General features: G+C 41.4%; 1 protein-coding gene across 1 annotated transcript; it reads right to left on the bottom strand.

Annotated features, from left to right (window-relative positions):
* Positions 1-193: 193 nt before the first annotated feature.
* On the bottom strand, positions 194-19,322 carry LOC125298815 (mast cell protease 2-like). Its single transcript, XM_048249683.1, has 6 exons — positions 19,126-19,322; positions 18,814-19,007; positions 4,399-4,720; positions 2,517-2,785; positions 2,291-2,391; positions 194-412 (listed from the first exon to the last, which is right to left on the bottom strand). The coding sequence occupies exons 1-6, from the start codon at positions 19,320-19,322 to the stop codon at positions 242-244; spliced, it is 1,254 nt and encodes a 417-aa protein (XP_048105640.1). The 3' UTR covers positions 194-241.
* Positions 19,323-20,832: the final 1,510 nt, after the last annotated feature.

Genomic DNA, 20,832 nt, shown 5'->3' on the forward strand with positions numbered 1-20,832 from the left:
TGGAGAGGTCTATTGTTTAACTCAAGGGGAGGTGTAATGAGAGGAAAGGAGAGGAAAATGAGTGTAATTCCCCAAATGGTGTAATATCCCTTTAAGTCTAACATGTCAAACACATGGACCAATCAGTAGCCTCGTTGCTACTGCATCAACAGAATGAAGAGAAATACTGAAGATATTTGTGCATCATTTTGAGTTCTTTATTCTTCATTATCATCAAACAAAGCACCTTTTGAAATTACCTTTATAATTTTACCTTTTTGTACCATATAGAATTCTCTTTCACTATCTTATCGATCCACTTCTTGTAGAAACAGATACTTGAGTACTTGATTAAGCAAGAAGTCTTTTTCTCTTTGGCACTGACTACTCCATAGAGCAGTCCATCATAGATCAGTGCACCACCAGAATCCCCCTGTGTAGAGAGAGAGAGATGAAAATATATGTTGTAAGATAGAACCTTAAAAGAAAAAGAGCAATTAGATGTAGACATATAGTCATTAATAATATGATACAGTACAGTGAGTAGAACTATCTCAGTATCTCTGTGGTAACTTTGTAATGTGTCAGCATTCCTCTGTGTGTCTTCCATGCAACAGTGGACAGTTTAGAGATTGGCATTTATCCCGGTGCATTTTCTGTGGAAGTTCTCTCTACTACACAGAAAGGCAAAATGGATAGAAAACTGCAAAGTATAGCCTACAACTAACATATTGGACAAGATCCTAAAATGGTTTATTTGTGGAATCGAGGAATGTGGTTTGGGCAATGTGAAAATGTGGTTTGGTTTCTACAAGCAAAGTGAATGTACTTGTATTACCCTTGCTAAACGTTTAGGGCCCTAATTTGTTTGTCAACATGTAGCATGTGGGAGCATTGAGCTGACTCAATCATCAATGATCAATATTTGTGGTTAAAGTCTTGCCCACAGTGTTAAATTAGCATTGAGCTCACTCATTTATATTTTTGGTTAAAGTCTTGCCCACAGTGTTTAAATTAGCATTGAGCTGACTCATTTATATTTGTGGTTAAAGTCTTGCCCACAGTGTTAAATTAGCATTGAGTCTTGCCCATGGTGTGTCCATATCTGCACATTAAGGTTTTGGCCATGGTGTGACCATACTGTAATAGCGCATTTATTTGTGGTTAAGGTTTTGCCCATGGTGTGTCAATATTAGCACCTTTATTTTGCTGAGTTACTAAATTACCTTTGGTTGGACCTAAGACTGCACTGCCCATCATTCAAACGAGGGCCCTTAATATTACTTCATATTCAACTAATCAAGCTATTTAGTCACTTCCCAGAGAAAAACACAAATTAGAACTGAGATCTCTCCTTAGTTTACACTGCTTCTCCAAGACGCAGTTAAGCTCAATTTAATATCAATATGAGATTTTGCCCATTTTCTCTCCAACTTCAGAGAAATAGCCTTCTTATTGTCTTGGTACAAGTCAAATTTAAGTTCAAGTTAAGGTGTCAATATACTTGTCTTTTTTCTCCTCAATCTATTTGTCCTAAGAGGGGTTCAGGAGCAATAGGTCTGAATACAGGCTGATTTCATTCATGCAAGACAAAGAAAATACATTTTCGAGACAAGATGTGTTCTAATGGGTTTTAGGCACACAAGGCTACGTCCTAGTAAAAATAGAACAAAATTGGCTGATTGCAAGAACTGTTTTTAGATCAGCACTACAATTACATCATGTGTTTGTGTCTCAGTGTCTAGACCTGTTTCTGTATGCGTGTACCTATACGTGTGTGTGTGTGTGTGCATGTGTACGTGTGCATGTGTGTGTGTGCTTGCATACAGTGTGTGTGTGTGTGTGCTTGCATACAGTGTGTGTGTGTGCATGCATACAGTGTGTGTGTGTGTGTGCGTGTGTGTGTGCATATGTGTGTGTGTGTGTGTGTGTGTGTGCATGCATACAGTGTGTGTGTGTGTGTGCATGCATACAGTGTGTGTGTGTGTTTGCGTGTGTGCGTGCATATGTGTGTGTGTGTGTGTGTGTGCATGCATACAGTGTGTGTGTGTGTGTGCATGCATACAGTGTGTGTGTGTGTTTGCGTGCATATGTGTGTGTGTGTGTGTGTGTGTGTGTGTGTGTGCATGCATACAGTGTGTGTGTGTGTTTGCGTGTGTGCGTGCATATGTGTGTGTGTGTGTGTGTGTGTGTGTGCATGCATACAGTGTGTGTGTGTGTGTGTGTGCATGCATACAGTGTGTGTGTGTGTTTGCGTGTGTGCGTGCATATGTGTGTGTGTGTGTGTTGTGAAGAGGTGAAGGCCACTTACACTACAGGCATTGTTGTCGTCACCCTCAGTGCAGAGTAGTTCAGGCGAAGCCCCACATTCCGTCACCTTCAGGTCCCCACACATGGCAAAGGGTAACCTGTCTGTGGAGGGTTGGGCAGAGCTAGGCATCAGCATGTACATGTGTGTCAACGGCCATTGGATCAAGAACAATATCATTAGGGATCACAAGATTTTGTGTGTGTGTGTGTGTGTATGATTTTTTAACCTTTATTTAGTGTTCCACCCTGTCTTTGGATATTGGTGGCTTCCTTCCAGCCAATGAGATGTATATGGTTGTCGGGCGCCGGGTTGGTGCATGTCCCCTTGGCTGGCATGCTTATGAGCGGGTATTTTTTTCGCCGTTTGAGCAAGGGCTTGGCCAATTGCAGCAACATGATGTGACTACCAGGCTGATCATAGGTATACTTTCCCTTGATCTTGTACACGTCCCGTTTCTCGAGCTTGAGGTCTTTACCAAGCACAGCCACCAGATTACTGCATTTGGCAAGAAGAAAAAGAGTTATTATGAGCGCCGCGCAGCAAAGCAGCGGTCATATAGGTTTAGTCAGATTTTTTCTTTTTTTTTCTTTTTCGCTTGTCCAAATTTCCGTCAAGGATTCCCGGGACAATGAAAGACCGGGGTACACGAAACTTGGTGGGCATGTAACCCCACATGGATAGCATGGAACCATCGTTTTTCGTTTTGATCTGTAGCCCCCCCGCTGGACTGGACCCCCCGAAAGGAGGGTAGGACAGACACAGTTTTCTGTGAATATATCGAGAACCGTAGGGTTTAGGAGGACCATTTTTTTTGTATGTTGATCTCAAGGGGCCATGTCAACCCATTCCATAACCACTCATTTCATGTATAGCGCCACCTAGTTAAACACAAAAAAGTAAAAATGAGGTATCTATGACCTAACATAGTGAAAACTGCACAAAATTGGAAGTGTAGGATCATTATGACACCCTCTGAATGCACACCAAGTTTCGTGGAAGTCTGTATATGGGGGGCCGCACAATAAATTAATTTATGTTACTATACACCAACTGGCCTGTAGGTGGCCGGAGACAGTTTTCTGTGAATATCTCGAGAACCGTAGGGCCTAGGAGGTCCACCTTTTTTATGTATGTTGGTCTTAAGGGGGCATGTTAACCCGTCCCATTACCACTTATTTCATGTATAGCGCCACCTAGTTAAAAATTAAAAAGCCAAAAATTAGGTGTTTTCCTCACAATATCTCTGGCTGACATGGTCAAAACTGCACGAAATTGAAAGTGTAGGATCATTATGACACCTTCCGAATGCATGCCAAGTTTTGTGAACTTTCATGGGGGGCCTTACAATAAAATGATTTATGTGTACATTTGGTGACCGTACACCAACAAGGATTCCCGGGACACTGAAAGACCGGGGTACACGAAACTTGGTGGGCATGTAACCCCACATGGATAGCATGGAACCATCGTTTTTTCGTTTTGATCTGTAGCCCCCCCGCTGGACTGGACCCACACGCACACACATACATTCACAATAATCATACGTATGACACATACTCACACAGTAGACATATGTACGCATGCATGCACATGCACAAACACACATACGCAGACAAACACACAAGCACGCACACACACACACACACACACACACACACACACACACACACACACACACACACACACACACACACACATAAACATAAACGTGTGCACGCACACATGCACACAATTCAAGAATTTCTCAGAATTATGAACAGGCAAGATGGGGGTGGGGTTGTATAAAATGAATTTTACATGTGAAATCTATGAACTAATCATGTTTTGGTACTTGTTGTCTAGCAGATACCAGTGAGAATTGAGTTTGGATAATGCAATTTAGTGAGACAGTTAGAATCATATAGGCCTTTCAGCGTGATTTATTTTTGTGGAAAAAATGTGCTGGACTGGGCGGCGGTCATATTTTGTACCGCTCTGCGGTACATCTAGTTCCCTTTGCTGCCTGTCAGTCAAAGCACCTTGACATACATAGGACATATACTGTATTACACCAACCAACAGTTTGACCCCCAACCCCACCACACACACACACCCCCCAGGCTCCTTACGGATGGTCACAGCTGGCAGCGGTCAGCACCCAGTATTGGTCAACGAGGCTTCCGCTGCAGCGGATCTGGCTCGGGGTCTTGCTTTGGGGAAGCTGTGTCATCAACAGCACCTGGTGACTGGACTTCTTGGTGGTGCACTCTGCCCTGGCTCCACCTGGCTTCGCCTGGCCTCCATCGCCATCGCCCCCACCTCCTCCACCCTGAGACTCTTCACCACCACCACCACCACCATCATCGTCTCCCTCCTGACCTTCATCACCCCCATCATCTCCCCCCTGCTCCTCGTCCTCCTCCTGCCCGAAGACAACTCCTAACTGCCAGCCTTTGGAAGGAGGCAGGGAGAGACCGCATAGACGAGAAGCAATTTAATTTGATTTACAATGAAACATTACATTTAGTTTAAATCTATTAAACATGGCAACAATCAATGGTTTTGGTTGTTGTTATGGCTGTTTAAGATGAAGTTTCTTTGTTGGATATGGGCTTAAGTAACAAAGTATGCGGCATACTAGGTATACTGTTAATTATGCTTGTCTTTATATCTACATCTTGATTATACAATACAGTACAGAAATTATGGAGGCCTGGAGGTGTTATTGCAAGATTGTTTTGTATGTGAGCTCATTTGACTAAATTATGCTCTTAATGTAGTAAATAATGCGCTAATTTTACTAAATTGTGCTCTCAATTCACTAAATCGTGGTTAAGATGACTGCCTCTCAGTCCTGTGGGTCTGAACCTGTCAGATCTAATCTTGTCTCCCGTTTCATTGCTTCATGGTCTCCTCTCTCCTCCCTAGCTGCCGGTCCCTTGTGCAGTCATCCCTACTCTCCCCTCCCTCTGTGTAGAGCCAGTATGCATATGGAGGTGGGTTGTTGTCAAGATAGGAAAAACAGCTTGTTACGCTGGTGCCACTTGTCACTGATTGGATGGTTCCAAACTGTGCATCCTAATCTCTGGGTGCGATGTAAATTGCCCCTCCGAGTGCTCCGAGCATACTCAGAAACTTTTCAACCATCTCTTCAGAGTGTCAGATTGAATTGACAAACGTACCCCGATTTGTTAAACCATGCTTAAAATTAAGTGGTGCAACATAGCTCGAATTAAATTTAAACCTATCTACAAATCCTAGATTAGACTTAAACCAAGATTAATTTAATACTTGTTGGTGGAACCCACCCTGGATGCCTCATGGATTATTGGAACGCTGTGGTGAGTATTAAATACTGTAAACACAATTGTTTACTTTATTTTATTAGACAAGCAAAACAGCTTTAATGATGGTTCTCAGAAAAGAAGTTCTCCCAAAACACCTTTTCCTTTTTTAGCTTCATCAGCAGGTGTAGTTGTGCAAAAGTAAGACTTATAATTAGAGATGCACCGATATGGAATTTTAGGGCCGATAACGATAACCAATATTTATTGGTTTGTTGTGGCCGATACCGATACGATAACCGATAATATTACTCTTGAAAAAAAATTGTGAAAAGTGATTTGGGGAAAGCATTTAATGAGCATAAATTTATTGCAGTAATTTTACCTACCACCAAATGATGGACAGAACTCATAATAGTCCTCAATAGTACGGCAGTCAACAACATAACAGTAGCCTAGCCCTACAGTATGTGTGGCTCCTTTAAGTGAACCTGACGTCAGTGAATTGCGAGTGAGTGGCTAGAGAGTTTGAATCGTTTTCATTTAGGACTAAACGCTCATAAACGGCTCAGCTTGGAATAAGCTACAGTATAGCGACCAAATCAGAGTTTGTGAGGGAAACTTAGGTTTAGTTTCAACTGCGGGTAACAGAATAAAGCTGCAACTCCTCAGACTGTATCTTAGGTCCGTCTACTCACCAGTACAACCTGCTGCAGCAGAAATGAAAGGCGTTAGCCCCGAAGGTTTTAATAACTTATTATGATGACCTGAACTGAAGCACGAATGGTTAGCATATTTCTAGGTAATAATACAAAACCCAAGCTAAAGTAATGCAAATATAATACTAAAACACAACTTAGAACTAGACCTACTTATGTACTCGTCCCACTAACGAGTTTGTTTATTTGTTTCCCCGACCAGCGCGGTAAAGTGCAAACACACCAGCACAAGACGGCCCTAGATAGGGCTGAGCTCCGCTCTGTTAAGGCCTCTGTAAGGCGGATCATTCACGAGAGGATTTTGAGATGCACAGATTCCCAAATGAACGCATATCCACAGATTTTGTTAGAGTGGTGAAATACATTCACACCGCTGACATTATATTGAGGAAAAAGTATAGCCAACCAAGCTCAAGTAGGCTAGCTCAGTGTAGCCAGACGGACCTTACTAGGCCTAAATTAGGACTTTAAAAAATATCTGCGCAAATTATCGGCCAGAATTCTGTAATCGGACTGATAATAATATTTTCTTTTTTTACTTTTTGGCTAATAATATATCGGCCGCCGATATATCGTGCATCCCTACTTATAATTGCAGTTGCACTATCTACACTGCCTAAACAGCTTTAAGATTTAACGCCAAGCTGTACGCAAATAAGAACACATGAATTTGTATAGTTTTGCAACTGCCAGGCATGCATAAATCATTAAAAGATGCAGAGGCCATGACAGGCTGTTTTGCTATCTTGACAGCAACTAACCACAAGTTGGACTATTACAGCTGTACTCAAATAAGAAGATATGAATTTGTATACTGTAGTTTTTCAACTGCCAGGCATGCAGAGGTGGATGAAGTAGCCTACACAATTCCTTTACTTAAGTGAAAGTATAGATACACATGTCAAATATTACTCCAATACAAGTGAAAGTTGCTAAGTCAGATTTTTAGCCTACTTAAGTTGAAGTACAGAAGTGCCTGCTTTTAAAAATACAAAAACATTTTACCTATATTTTCATAACTTTGCAACTGTTCAAATGGATGCAATAATATAATTTAAATCATTATTCATTTTCTGTTCACAAATCTAAAACATTTTCACTGCTGAATACAAAACCAGATAACTCATACGATTAGATTATTTTGTTTAATAATGTAGGCGGAAGATCTAGCCTGGGGATTGTCTAATTTCATTCCAATTTCGCAATTATCATGGAGGATAGCCTGGTTAACACCAGACCACTTCTCAAATCTCAATAACTAACAAGTTCATCTGGGTTCTCCCAGGCTACATGGAGGATGTTTTGATGAAGAATCTGTTGTCACCATCATTACCACAGCCAATTCAGCCAAGTTCAAATTGAACTATTGAAAAAATGAACTTCAAGATGATCACATTATTGCATTTAATGAATCAAATGTGGTTAAAAGTAACAAGTACTTCATGCTCATATTTCAAATGTAGTGGAATCAAAAGTACAATATTTGTCTTTCAAATGTAATGGAGTAAAAGTCACAAGTTTCCAAAAATATTAGTACTCAAGTAAAGTACAGATACTCAAAAATCATACTTAAGTACAGTAATCAAGTAAATGTACTTAGTTACTGTCCACCTCTGCAGGCATGCATAAATCATTAACAGATGCAGAGGGCATGACAGGCAGTTTTGCCATCTTGACAGCAACCAACCACAAGTTGTACTATTAAACTATTAACTATTATTAAACGGTGATTCTGGCAAAAGGCTGCCATTTATTAAGAGGCTATATATGTGTGTGTGTGTGTGTGTGTGTGTGTGTGTGTATTCGCTTCAGTGCACTTGACACATCATGTTCATTGGCTGAAATTCTTTATTCTATAAATTATTCAGTAAAGACAATCGCAGTGAGTTTAGTATCCACTCAATTCTTGTCATTCTTTCCCTCTCATCTCTCTCTCTCTCTATTCACTTCCTTCTCTCTTTTCACCCAACGCCTCCTCACTCACACCATTCCACTTCTCTGTTCGGTAACACTTTACTTGACAGTATCGACATAAGAGTGACATGACACTGTCGTGAACACATGACACTGTCATGACACATGAAACCTAACCCTAATCCTAACCTCTAACCCTAACCTTAACTCTAACCCTAACCCTAATCCTAACCTTAAATTGTTATGACAAAAACCGAATGTCACTTAATAACAGAAGCGTTATGTCATAAACGTTTATGACTTATTTATGACACGCTCATGACAGTGTCATGTCACTCTTATGTTGACACTGTCAAGTAAAGTGTAACCCTCCATTCTCTTTACAGATAGTTGCACTTGACAACAGCCAGCATCTAGTACTTGTTCTCCCTCCTCACTTTTTTCATCCCTCAATTTCTCCATCCTTTTGGCAAAACCCCTAAAGTAGTTTATCCTCTAAACAGAAGATTACAAATGGTTCTCACCTGCCAGCACCAAAACCAAGAAAACACAAGTCTTCAATGAAGCCATGATGGACTTTCTTGCATCCGATGATGATGTAGGTTCAGTGTCAGGACACTGTGAATTTGTAGACCACAATATCGGTCACCCCAATCACTGTCCAATCAGATTTACGCAAGTCAGCCCTAGTTTCATCTCTCATTTGCTGGGCAAGTACACGTTGACACCTCTATTTTTGAGAAGCCATTGGGTACAGTATACAGCCCATGTTGATGATGTAATTTTGCTCTGTACGACCGCTAACGTTCCATCTCATAGGACACACCCACAACGTTTCCAAAAGGATATTATCTAGTAGGTTTCTGTGTGGCCCTGAAGCCATGACAAAAGGCCTTTGCACACCAAACTCTATATTTGTTGTATGTGCCCTTAAGAATATGTCAAATAAAGAACTTGCAGTAGGAAACCTTGTTATCTTTGCTGACAACATATGGATGTGGAAAAATGCAAAAATTCAAAACTGCTCCAAAAACCTTGTTGAGGTACAAACATTCTAACATCAATCGTCACAGTATGAGGCTGTATGTATTTTTAACCTTGCGATAATTTCAGCAGAAATATACAGACTTAGAATGCAGTGGCATTAGGTGAAAGAAGGCAATCTTCATTATGAGGCTGTTGGCCCCTCTTCCTCCAAACCTAGTTGGAACTGAATTAGGTTGTTAATGTACACAGTCACAGTCACCTGACATAGAGTCAGTTAGGCTACACCTATTCCTTCATAACCATTGTGTCGGTAAACAGATTGAATCTCCTGTGAATTAAAAACTAGTGGGACTGCTATTGGTCTTACATACTGAAATCAATGATTTGGTTTTAGCTTGTTTCCCCTAAAAAGGGAAATGGTGCTGAGAGCTTTCTCTGTATGACTATTGCCGATCCAATGTAGGCCTATCAGATCAGATTATATATATATATATATATATATATATATATATATATATATATATATATATATATACACACACACACATATATATATATAATATATATTTGTGTGTATGTGTGTGTGTGTGTGTGTGCACGCGTGTATGGGATGCATGGGTGCAGTGCGGTGAGGTCTTTACTGGTGTGCCAGGGTTCTGGTAGTTAAGGCCTGTGAGGAGATAAGGTGAGATAAGATGAGACACAGCCCAGTCTGCCCAGTCTGACGAACGTGTCTGTTTCTACATACAGCTCCTCCCATCTACTTCGATCACCTGACAATCCTCTCTTCTCCCATTGCTAGGGAAACGGTTCTTTGACATGCTCCCATTCATGTGTTTCACATATTGAAATACTGTGTGATAAAGGGGTTGCAACACTTAATATGATGCATTATTGCCAGCTGAGGCAGCTAAATGGCTCACTGCATAGACAGATGATAGACAAATGTGCTCACAGTGGCAGGCTCTACACTTGGGCCCTTATCAAATATATTTGAATAACCAACAGACATTTATTTTCCTGGGTAGTTGAACTCTTACTCTGTTGGAAATATTGAAATATTGTGTGATAGCGGCGTTGCTACACTTATAGTAAGTGTTCATTGGTTAACGAATGCCTAAGACAGCAACAACAACAACACATACACACACACACACACACAATGAGGATTCTGAAAGTACGCATGTGTGCGCCAGACACACACACACACACACACACACACACACAAACACACACATTCAGCCAATCACAATCAAGGACCGGAACTATCAGTTTTAAAAGAAAACATTAGGCACTGAAGTAGATCCCTAGCCTGACGAGCCAGACCCACATTAAAATGTAGGGTCTGGGCTGACTTCCGTTTCCGCCCCCTGCATGATGGCTGCTTGGTAATTGAGCTGCCGACCTTAGGACTATTAACCCACAGTTTACAAATTATTTAAAGTGGTTTCTCACTTATAAGTAAGTGTATTACTTTGTCTTTACTTTTGACTATAAAAATGAACCAAAACAGACGTAACAGAAACGAAGTAGCTAATAAATCCACGGCCACTCCAGAGGCTAGCGCAACAGTAGCTAATGAAGCAGCCAGCGCAGCAAGTGGGCTGATGGCTGAAGTTCTGACTGAGATGAAAGGAATGAGAAAGGACATATCGGAAAGGTTGGAGAAGATTGAGGAGTCCTTAAAAGGTGTGAATGAACAAATTCGAGGGTGTGAAAAGCGACTGGATGAAGTTGAGCAAAGAGTGAGCAACATAGAAGACCAGGGAGCTCGAACAGACCGACTACTATCCTACATGATACGCAAACAACGCCGCTTGGAAGCACACTGCGAGGACATTGAAAATCGTTCGAGGAGGTCCAATTTACGGATCTATGGGGTGAAGGAAGGAATGGAGGGCAATGAGAATATGCTAGTGCAAATCTGCTAAAAAAGGCTCTGGATATCCCTGCAGAAGAAGATCTAGGTATCGAGCGCTCACACAGATCCCTTGTGTCAAAGCCTACTGAACCCAACTCCTCCAGATCGATTGTGGTGAAGTTCCTTCATTTTCAAACAAAACAACGCATCCTGTATAAAGGTTGGAATACGAAAAACATACAATTTGAGGGTAGCCGGATCACATTGGACAATGATTATTCAGCAGCACTGCAGCGTAAGCGCAAGGAATATGGAGAGATTAAACGCCAACTGAAGGAACGCAACATTAAATTCAGATCATCATACCCAGCAGTGCTGAGAGATACCTTGGACGACGGAGAAGTAACCTTCAACTCAGCGTGGGAGGCCGCAGAACGACTTAAGCAGTTGGGAATCGACGTAAGATTGTCAGAGGCCGAAATTATGGATAAAGAGCTACATCAGCTGGGATGGATGAGCCAGTTTCGCCCAGGCGGAGAGCAGATATCGCGCACCCTGGTGAAAGATATTGAAGCCCTTTCTAGTTAAATATCCGACGAGCTTGAAGTGGTAGAGAGCGTCAGACATGAAGTAAGTTTGTCATTCACTTTAAGTTGAGGTATAGGACCCCTTACAAAGACATTCAGCCTTACTGACTCTCACGTTGTGTGCGCTAATAACGAGATGCTGTAATAACGAGGTGCCTTACTGGTTTTCACGTGTTTATTTGGACTTATGCAGAGATTAATATGTTTTGCCACCATTATCCTGTTACTTCTGGTTATTTCCTTTATTTTTAAAACAGTATGTTGGAACAATTCTCAAAAGTATAGACTTATTTGCAAGCACGGTGGACAAATTCCAGGAGCAAAAAACTAAAAAAAAAGATGGGACATTAACCCTTAATGAACAATCTTTTGTTGGGGATAGAGAGTTAAGACAAGGTTGCCTTACTTTAAAAAAAAAAGTATGCTCTCTTTTCATTTGATAATTTACTACTCATAATAATTTGATACTCTTTACAACTTGGACCTTTTGGTGAATCCACTAGCATCTACATTGAAATAGTGGGTAGTCCGATAAGGACTTTCAGGGGAAAACTAACGCAAGGATCTCATTAATAACTTGCGTTACTGTCTTAACACCAGACAGTATTGGCCCAGACTTAGACGGTCTGGTCACTCCTTTCCTTCTCTGTCACTGCTCTTAGTTTGGGTAGGAGGCAGGGATCTTGACTCATAAAGGCATGGGTCAACAAGTGGAAGTTAAGTGGAAGTTATTTTTATATTTTGTTTTTTTTTCATGTTCCTGTAAATAGTTCTGTTTGTTTTATTTTACCACTTTTATATGTTACGCACACACCTTGGAGTAAAATGCCTAAGAACAACGGTTGCAATGTTTCCTGCATTCAAGCTGATATACACCAAATCCCAATATGTCAAGCTGTACAGTAGTTACATATAATGTTAAGGGCATGCATAGCCCCATAAAAAGAAGGAAAATACTAGACCAACTTAAACGAATGAACTGTAATATTGCCCTCCTCCAAGAGACACACTTATCCGATGCTGAACATAAGAAACTGACTAAATCATGGGCTTCACAGGTTTTCTATTCTTCCCATTCATCTGGACGTAGGAGAGGTGTAGCAATTTTGATAGGTAGATCGCTTCAATTCTGCTTTGACTCTCAGTTTCAAGACAAAGAGGGGAGGTATGTGTTGGTAAATGGTACAATAAGTGGAGTTTGGGTAACTTTGTTAAATGTTTATGCCCCAAATGATAACAGCCCACAATTTGTGAAAGCCATATTTGATTTAGTATTAGAGAAAGCACTAGGTATATTACTGATTGGAGGAGATTTCAACACCATGCTAAACCCGCTTTTGGATAAGAGCCCTATGTCTTCTGTCCATCCAACAACAATGAGTAGAACACTAAACAATTGTTGTGAGGAATTTGCTTTCATCGACGTTTGGAGACATTTACACCCAAAGGGTCGAGATTATACATTTTACTCACACCCCCACTCAATTTACTCTAGAATTGATTATTTTTTTATGCCTAGAAATGAATCATATAGAGCAGTTGACTGTCAAATCCATAACATAACTTTGTCAGACCATGCACCAGTGTCATTGGTTTGGGATGTGGGAAAGGCAGTGTCCTCCAGCAGATGGAGGCTTAATGCCTCTCTGTTGGGGATGCCATCATTTCAGGCTTTTCTGAGAATGGAGTTTGCCCTCTACTTAGAATTTAATGATAAAGAAGATATGTCCCCAATTATACTCTGGGAAGGTGCAAAGGCGGTGTTAAGGGGAAAGATCATTCGATTTGCCTCAGTTATAAAAAAAGTAAGGAAAGCTAAACAGAATGATTTGGAAAAGCAAATACATGACCTTGAAAAACAATATAAAGAAAATACATCCACTGAAAATCTTCAGAAGCTCAAACAGGCAAAACAGGAACTTGAGGAACTCCTGACTGAAAAAATTGAAAGAAACCTAAGGTTCCTGAAGCAGAAATATTATGAGCATGGGAATAGAGCGGGTCGTCTCCTGGCTTCCCAGTTGAGGAGAAAATGCAGTCTAGCTACTGTCCAAAAACTCAAAAGTAACGACCCTGGCAAACCATTCCTAACTAAGCCAGATGAGATTTCAGAAACATTTGCAACATTCTACAAAGACTTATACTCAGACAAAGACACTGATGGCAATCCAACATTAATTGATTCTTATTTAAATTCCATAAACTTACCTAAAATAGATCATATTTCATCTGAGTTCATAGACAGGCCGATTACTAAACAGGAAATTGAGGATGCTATTAGAAACCTAAAGAATAATAAAAGTCCAGGTACAGATGGATACATTAACGAATTTTACAAAACTTTCATTGACCTCATCAGCCCAGTTTTGGGAAGAGCATTCTCCTCTGCCTTTGAGAGATGGGAGTTACCTTTAACTTGGAGGGAAGCAATAGTTTCAGTAATACCTAAAGAGCATAAGGATCCTACAGATTGCGCATCATACAGACCAATTGCATTGTTAAACACAGATTGTAAATTATTAACATCTATACTAGCTAAAAGAGTGGAGTCTGTTATTGATACTTTAGTACAACCTGACCAGACAGGGTTCATAACCGGTCGCTACTTACCAGATAATATTAGAAGACTGCTTAATGTTATGGAAGGCAGCAGAAACTACGCTTATCCTTGCATGGCACTGGCTGTCGATGCTGAAAAAGCATTCGACCGTGTATCATGGCCATTTCTATTTAAGACCTTGGATAAATTTGGCTTTGGCCCTAAGCTAATTGGATGGATACAGCTATTGTATACTGCCCCACAAAGCATAGTCAGAGTTAATGGACATATTTCACAACCTTTTGGTCTACATAGGGGAACACGCCAGGGCTGCCCTCTCTCACCACTCCTTTTTGCTTTAGTCATTGAACCATTAGCACAGATGATAAGAGAAGATACACTTATCAAAGGAATTGAAATTGGCAATGAAACACACAAAATCTCCCTATATGCAGACGATATATTAGTTTATATTTCAGACCCTTTAAACTCAATCCCTAGACTAATGGACTGTTTTACTAAATTTGGAAACCTCTCAGGATATAAAGTTAATGTCAATAAGACAGAAGCTCTGGCACTAAATCCACTTATCACACAATATCTTAGATCATCACTCCCATTTAAGTGGCCTAAGGATGGTATTACATATTTAGGCACTACCATTCCCCATGATTTAGATAAATTATATAAAGCCAATTATACTAAATTAATGGACAAAATATCTGCTGATCTTAGTAGATGGACTGTGCTCCCCCTTACACTTTCAGGTAGGATAGAGAGTATTAAAATGAATGTGCTCCCTAGGCTGCTATTTCTTTTTCAAACGTTGCCCCTTACACCACCGAAAAGTTTGTTTGTAACTTTAGACCATCTCATCTCCAGATTTGTTTGGCAGGGAAAACGCCCGCGAGTAAAATACAAAGTGCTACAATTGCCTAAACATCAGGGAGGATGGGGTCTCCCCCACCTGAGAAAGTATTGGTTGGCTTGTCAACTACGGGCACTAACCATTTGGATTACAAATAAGGTGGACACAAGGTGGCTAGAGATGGAGAAATCAGTCTGCTCCTCGGTACCACTGGCATATGCCTCATTTACCAAGAATAAATCCTTAGAAGATACTTTGAACAGATGGTCAAAAACTACTCTTAATGCATGGCGAGAGGTACAGCGAACCTTTGATCTCCCTGGCGACATATCAGGATTTTCAAGTATAGAGTATCTCAAAGATTTTATTCCTTTAAAATTAGATGTGGGATACAGAAGATGGAAATACTTAAATCTAACATTTGTCCATCAGCTGATTGAGACTCAGAAGTTAAAAACATTTGAACAACTTGTTGAGGAATTTGATATACCTAGATCAGACTTTTTTAGATATCTTCAGATAAGGAGCTTTCTACTCAAGCACCCTACCTGGGATGGCCTGAGGACATTGGGCTCTCCGATTGAGCAGTACTTGATGAAGATTCAAGAGGGATGACATACAGGGAAACCCATTTCTAATTTATATAATGTGCTATCTAGCATGGAGCAAACAAACACTCTACATGTTAAACATAAATGGGAAAGGGAGCTAGAAATAGAAATTAGTGAGGAGAGTTGGGGCGATATTTCCTTGCAAATACATAGAGTCACCAATGCTGGCATATGGCGAGAGTTCCAATGGAAAGTAGTCAACAGATTTTTTAGAACCCCCCATATACTTTCTAAAATGGATCCCAGCCGAACAGGTGCATGTTGGAGGAACTGTGGGGAAGAGTCAGCAGATCACTCCCATATATTTTGGAAATGCCCTGTCTTAAATAACTTTTGGAGGGAGATATTCGATTTCCTTGATAATATATTTGGCCTTCAGCTGCCTAGGGAACCAGTGTTGGCCATTCTTGGGGATGTTCCAGATGCAGGGATGAATGGCAAGACAACATATTTATTACATATCCTTCTTGTAGCAGCCAGGAAAACAATAACACTTAGTTGGCTTAAAACAGACCCCCCAAAATGTGAGACATGGAAGTCAGTAGTTAAAGGAATTTACATAATGGAAAATATAACTTATAAACTAAGATTACAAGAAGCACAGTTTCTGGAACGATGGACACCATGGTTGGAACTGATGAAGGAGGATGGGACCTAGGCGTATTTGGGAAACTTAATTGTCAGGAATAGTGTCAGATGTCATGCTGTGCAAAGATGGTGTATAATGGTAAATGTAGCAACTGGACTCATTGTTTCTGGACTAACCTTGTACATTATTTTTGGTGTGTGCATTTTTAGTTATTTATTTACTTCTTTGTCTTTGGTGTGTGAGATACCAGAGTTGGTAAACAACTTTGTATTTGAAAACGAAAATGTCATATTGATGTATATGAATGTGTAATTTTACCCAATAAACATAAAGTAAAAAAAAAAAAAAAAAAAAAATGTAGGGTCTGGGGACTCTCCATTCGCAGTGCTCAGTCCGAGGGGCGGGATAATCGGTTGTCTTTCAAATTCCCTCTGCACGCAATAGGAGAGCGCTACAACTTATGAGTCCCATGCGTGTTGGCTAGTTCAAACTTTTGCCAATAACAACATCCATCTTCTTTGTTTTCAAGTAGCAGGGAATTCACGCCAAACCGTTTCAACTCTGCCATCAATCATTATGTTAAGCCCGCCTAACGACTCTATACACGGTGTGATTGGCCCTATCGAAGTTTAATTTTTCCAGCTCGACTAGCCCGGGCAGCAAATTAAACACTTACTATAAATTAAATTTGCTGCCGCTGGGGTGCGTCTAGATTTCTAGGCTAGTAGATCCCTAAAGTCGTCAAGGAAAATGGTTAATTATTGCTGTGTTTTAGGTTGTACCAATTAGCTCAGACCGAGAAAAACATCTGGAGTAGGTATCGACCTCCAAAAGTTATTAAAAAAGTTATTAAAAAAAACTTTGGCACACACACACAAAAGTTATTAAAAAAAACAGGGAGAAAGGAGAAAAATGCAAGAAGTCAACAGAGGAAGGGGGGCGCTTTTGTAGTTGGACTTGGTACTGTGTCTCCCTCATATGGATCTGCACTGCCAATAAACCGTAATTTCTCAAAATATCGCGCCTTTTCTTGTGGTCCAAGTCCTGCCCTATATTGCTTTGCATCTTGCACGCGTTTTGATGAGCTTTTCTGTTGTTTAGACATGGCTATAATCTATATCCAAAGTGCATAATACTCCATTGTAGGCCTACTTCATTCAGTTCTTGACGCCGAGTGCCTCCAACATGGCCATGCAGCTGGGTTACCGCCTACGCTAGTATAGTGGCTATCAAACCATCCTAGCATCCAGAGACCCGAACCTCATGCATTTAACATGAAGGTATAAATAGACGCTAAGGTGTGTGTGTGTGGGTGTATCCAGGGGAGGGGAGGCTTACCTCCAGATCAGCTCAAGCCTGGCACCAGCGCCGGTGTTACATGCAACTGGCACCCATGTTAAAGGGACACCAGGCAACATTTTCATGTTAATTACTCATCTTCGTAAGTCGGTATATGGTTAAATGACTCATTACAGGGCGAATGAAGACTCTCTCGCCCGCCCCTACTGCCTGTAGGAAGAATATCCCGCTTACAAAGTTCAGTGTATCGTACCCACCGACCCGAAGCAGGATCAGTTTACATCCTGCATCCACAGCACAGAGGCAGGCTAACGAAACGCTAGCGATTGTTGCAAACGTGTGTATAATGGCAGAGCCGGCGAAGAAAGAAAAAAGCATCAGGTTTGCCTGGTGTCCCTTTAACTCATTGAGTGCCAAAAACGTAATATTATGTTTTTCCTTCCCATGCGCATATTACGTTTTTAGCTTTTTTTTAAAAAAAAATTATGAAACTAGACACTCTAACACACCTTATATGTGATTTTGGGAACTCTGTGATGAATGGAAATGAAATATATGACGATCGAAAACTCATGAAAACGCACAATCTGGACATTTTATCTGGACATTTTATCACAACACGGTTGCCGCTTTGGGTCGAATCAGTGACGCATGCACGTCAGGTCAAAACCAGGCCATTTTCGTGGGTCTATCACTAGGTGGCAGTCTCGCCAGCTCTCGCTGATCACTTCCCGGAAAGTTTACACAAGTAAGTAGGCCTAACAGGCAACACTTCATATTTCATGAAAGACCTTATACCTCCATTTCTAGAAAAAAACAGCGATTTTGATGAAAACTAGCCACTGTTTGGCTTAGGATTTCTCAGGAACAGAGGCGTGTAGAAATACACGGTTTGCACCCACCGAGAGCTTAAAGTCTCACCTTTTAATCGAGCTATTGTATGTGTTCATAGGGCAACACAGGGGTAGTCTCAGCCACACATGTAACACACAATAAGGGTTTACCACACACATCAACACGAGGATAAACACATGAGGTACAACCAAAGAGACAACACGCTAACAAATACACAACATGCTAAACGTAACTACAAATATTATAACCGACATTACACATTCTAGCATTCACTCGCACTGCATTCTGGGAGACACTCATTCAACGTTAAACATGTACATCCACCGACGCTACATAACCCCCTCCCGAGCCATTGTCGTCCCCGGCAATGACAGCTCAGCTCACCGCTTGCGGCTGCGTCGGTGTCAGTCCCAGTGCTTAGTCCAAGTGACCAGAAAGCCTCTGGCTGCAAATGGAGAGTCCAAGGCGGCTGGAGCTTCTCTGTAGACGTAGGATCCCCAGGCTGTCGGTGGCCCGCTCTTGGCCACTACGACCCCAGGCGATCAGTCTTTGGAGCCGCTCCCGCAGAAAGGCCCGGCACTCTCCAACGATAACCCCTCCCGACTGGAAGGGCTCTCGGCTGCCTCTGTCACGTCAGTTCTCCCCCGAACAAGCACCACCAAACCGCAGCAAACAGTCCCACTACAAGCCGAACCCCCGGATACGCTGGAACCCCTGGACGTTCGGTGGCCCCTTCTGGCTACTGTGACAGCTCGTGGCCGTTGCCACCTGTCCACAGTGTGCCGATCTCCAGGCGGTCAGCAGTCCACGTCGAGGTCCCTCCTCGCGCTGCCCTCTTGTAGAACTTTTGTCGACTGTCTCTTGAGCACAACGATGCTACACTGTGGCGGGAAATGGAGACCCCGACCCTCCCAGCAGGCTCGGACTGACCATCTGGCATACCGGGCATTTTCCCAGTGGGCCGACACACCTTTGGGGCTGATAGAATAGGCTATATATAACTTAATTATTTTGGGCAACGATCGGCCCAAAGTAAGGACAATCAGCGGTCCATTGGTTACATTTCCATATTGACACTGGACTGATCCAATAACAGCTCACGTCAGGCCCCACCCCTTCGATTTTGGCTCAGAGCCAGGATTCTGTGAGCGCATCAAAAGTTAATCGAAGTTGCCTTACATTAAAATTGCGGGTGCCGGTAGTAACAATTGTGCAAAATTAACACCAATGTAGAAGCTTCAAAAATACAATTTTGCAAGTAGGCTAGCATATGTCAGCAACATGTTGAAGTTTGTTGAGTTTGAACGAGGATGCAAGCAGAGCAGAGGGACAGGTGGTGAGCAGGTGGTGGAGAGTGCGAGCCTAGTTGAGGCTACATGATAAGAACTCAGTGGTGGAGCAGGTAGGCTATGTGTGACATGCCATGCTGACGATGATGATTATGATGACTTATTCATTGATAATGATATGATAGCCTAATGATAACATAGTAAGGCCGTGCTGTGATTATAATAACAAATAGTGCAACTTAAATTTTCTAAATAAATGATTTGCAAACCCGGACAGCAAAAGAGTGTCAAATCAACGTTAGGCCTATTGGTCAGATTAATCAGTGTCCGTCAGACGCCCAAAATTCAACATTGATGGCTTGAGTGGTGGTTGGTCGCTCAAAGTAGAGAAGGTTTCTATCTGAGAAGGGTCATCATGGTGAAGATGGGCTAAAAGACTGTAGGCCTACACTGACGGAAATGTCAAGTCATGCACAAGCCAACTAAGCTATATATAGGCTATACGATAGGCTACTGGAAGACACTTTAAATAATTAGTTCATAGCTATACTGTTCTGAAATGTACCAGCAATGTAGGTAGTATAGCCTACAGGAATAAAATATTTCCAGCAACAGCCCTGTTTATTTCGTGTTGTTTCAGTTGTCCTGCAGTGATAACTGGTATAAATTACATTAATGTCTACGACAATCTGGGTAATTTAACTCTTTATACATTTTTTTAGTGCTGCTGTCAATTGAGCATTGTATAGTTTAAATGTAGCCTATTGAATAATTTTAAATGATTCTCTGATTCAAGCAGAAACTCTTCTTTAATAATTGCTTGTATAGCCTACTTGAATATGGAGATCATGTGCTCCATGCCTACCTCTGATCAGTCAGAGTGATAACCAATGAGGCCTACATCACTTTCAGTGCTTCATGACAGTTGAAAACATATGCATATTTAAGGGTAATGCAAAGATTTTGTATTTAATTAGGTGTGCCAGACCGATTTTAGGGCCGTTTGGGCCAAATATGCCAGGGCCGATTTTTGGTCCCAGTCCGCCCCTGCTCGGGACACACAGGAACTCACACACAAAACATGAAAAACATTGCGCAGACTTCCGTCAACCGGAACGTGCGCACTTCAAATCTCAACAGTCCACAAAACGATAGGTCCCA

This window comes from Alosa alosa, chromosome 8 (assembly GCF_017589495.1).
Source record: "Alosa alosa isolate M-15738 ecotype Scorff River chromosome 8, AALO_Geno_1.1, whole genome shotgun sequence".
Classification (NCBI taxonomy): domain Eukaryota; kingdom Metazoa; phylum Chordata; class Actinopteri; order Clupeiformes; family Clupeidae; genus Alosa; species Alosa alosa.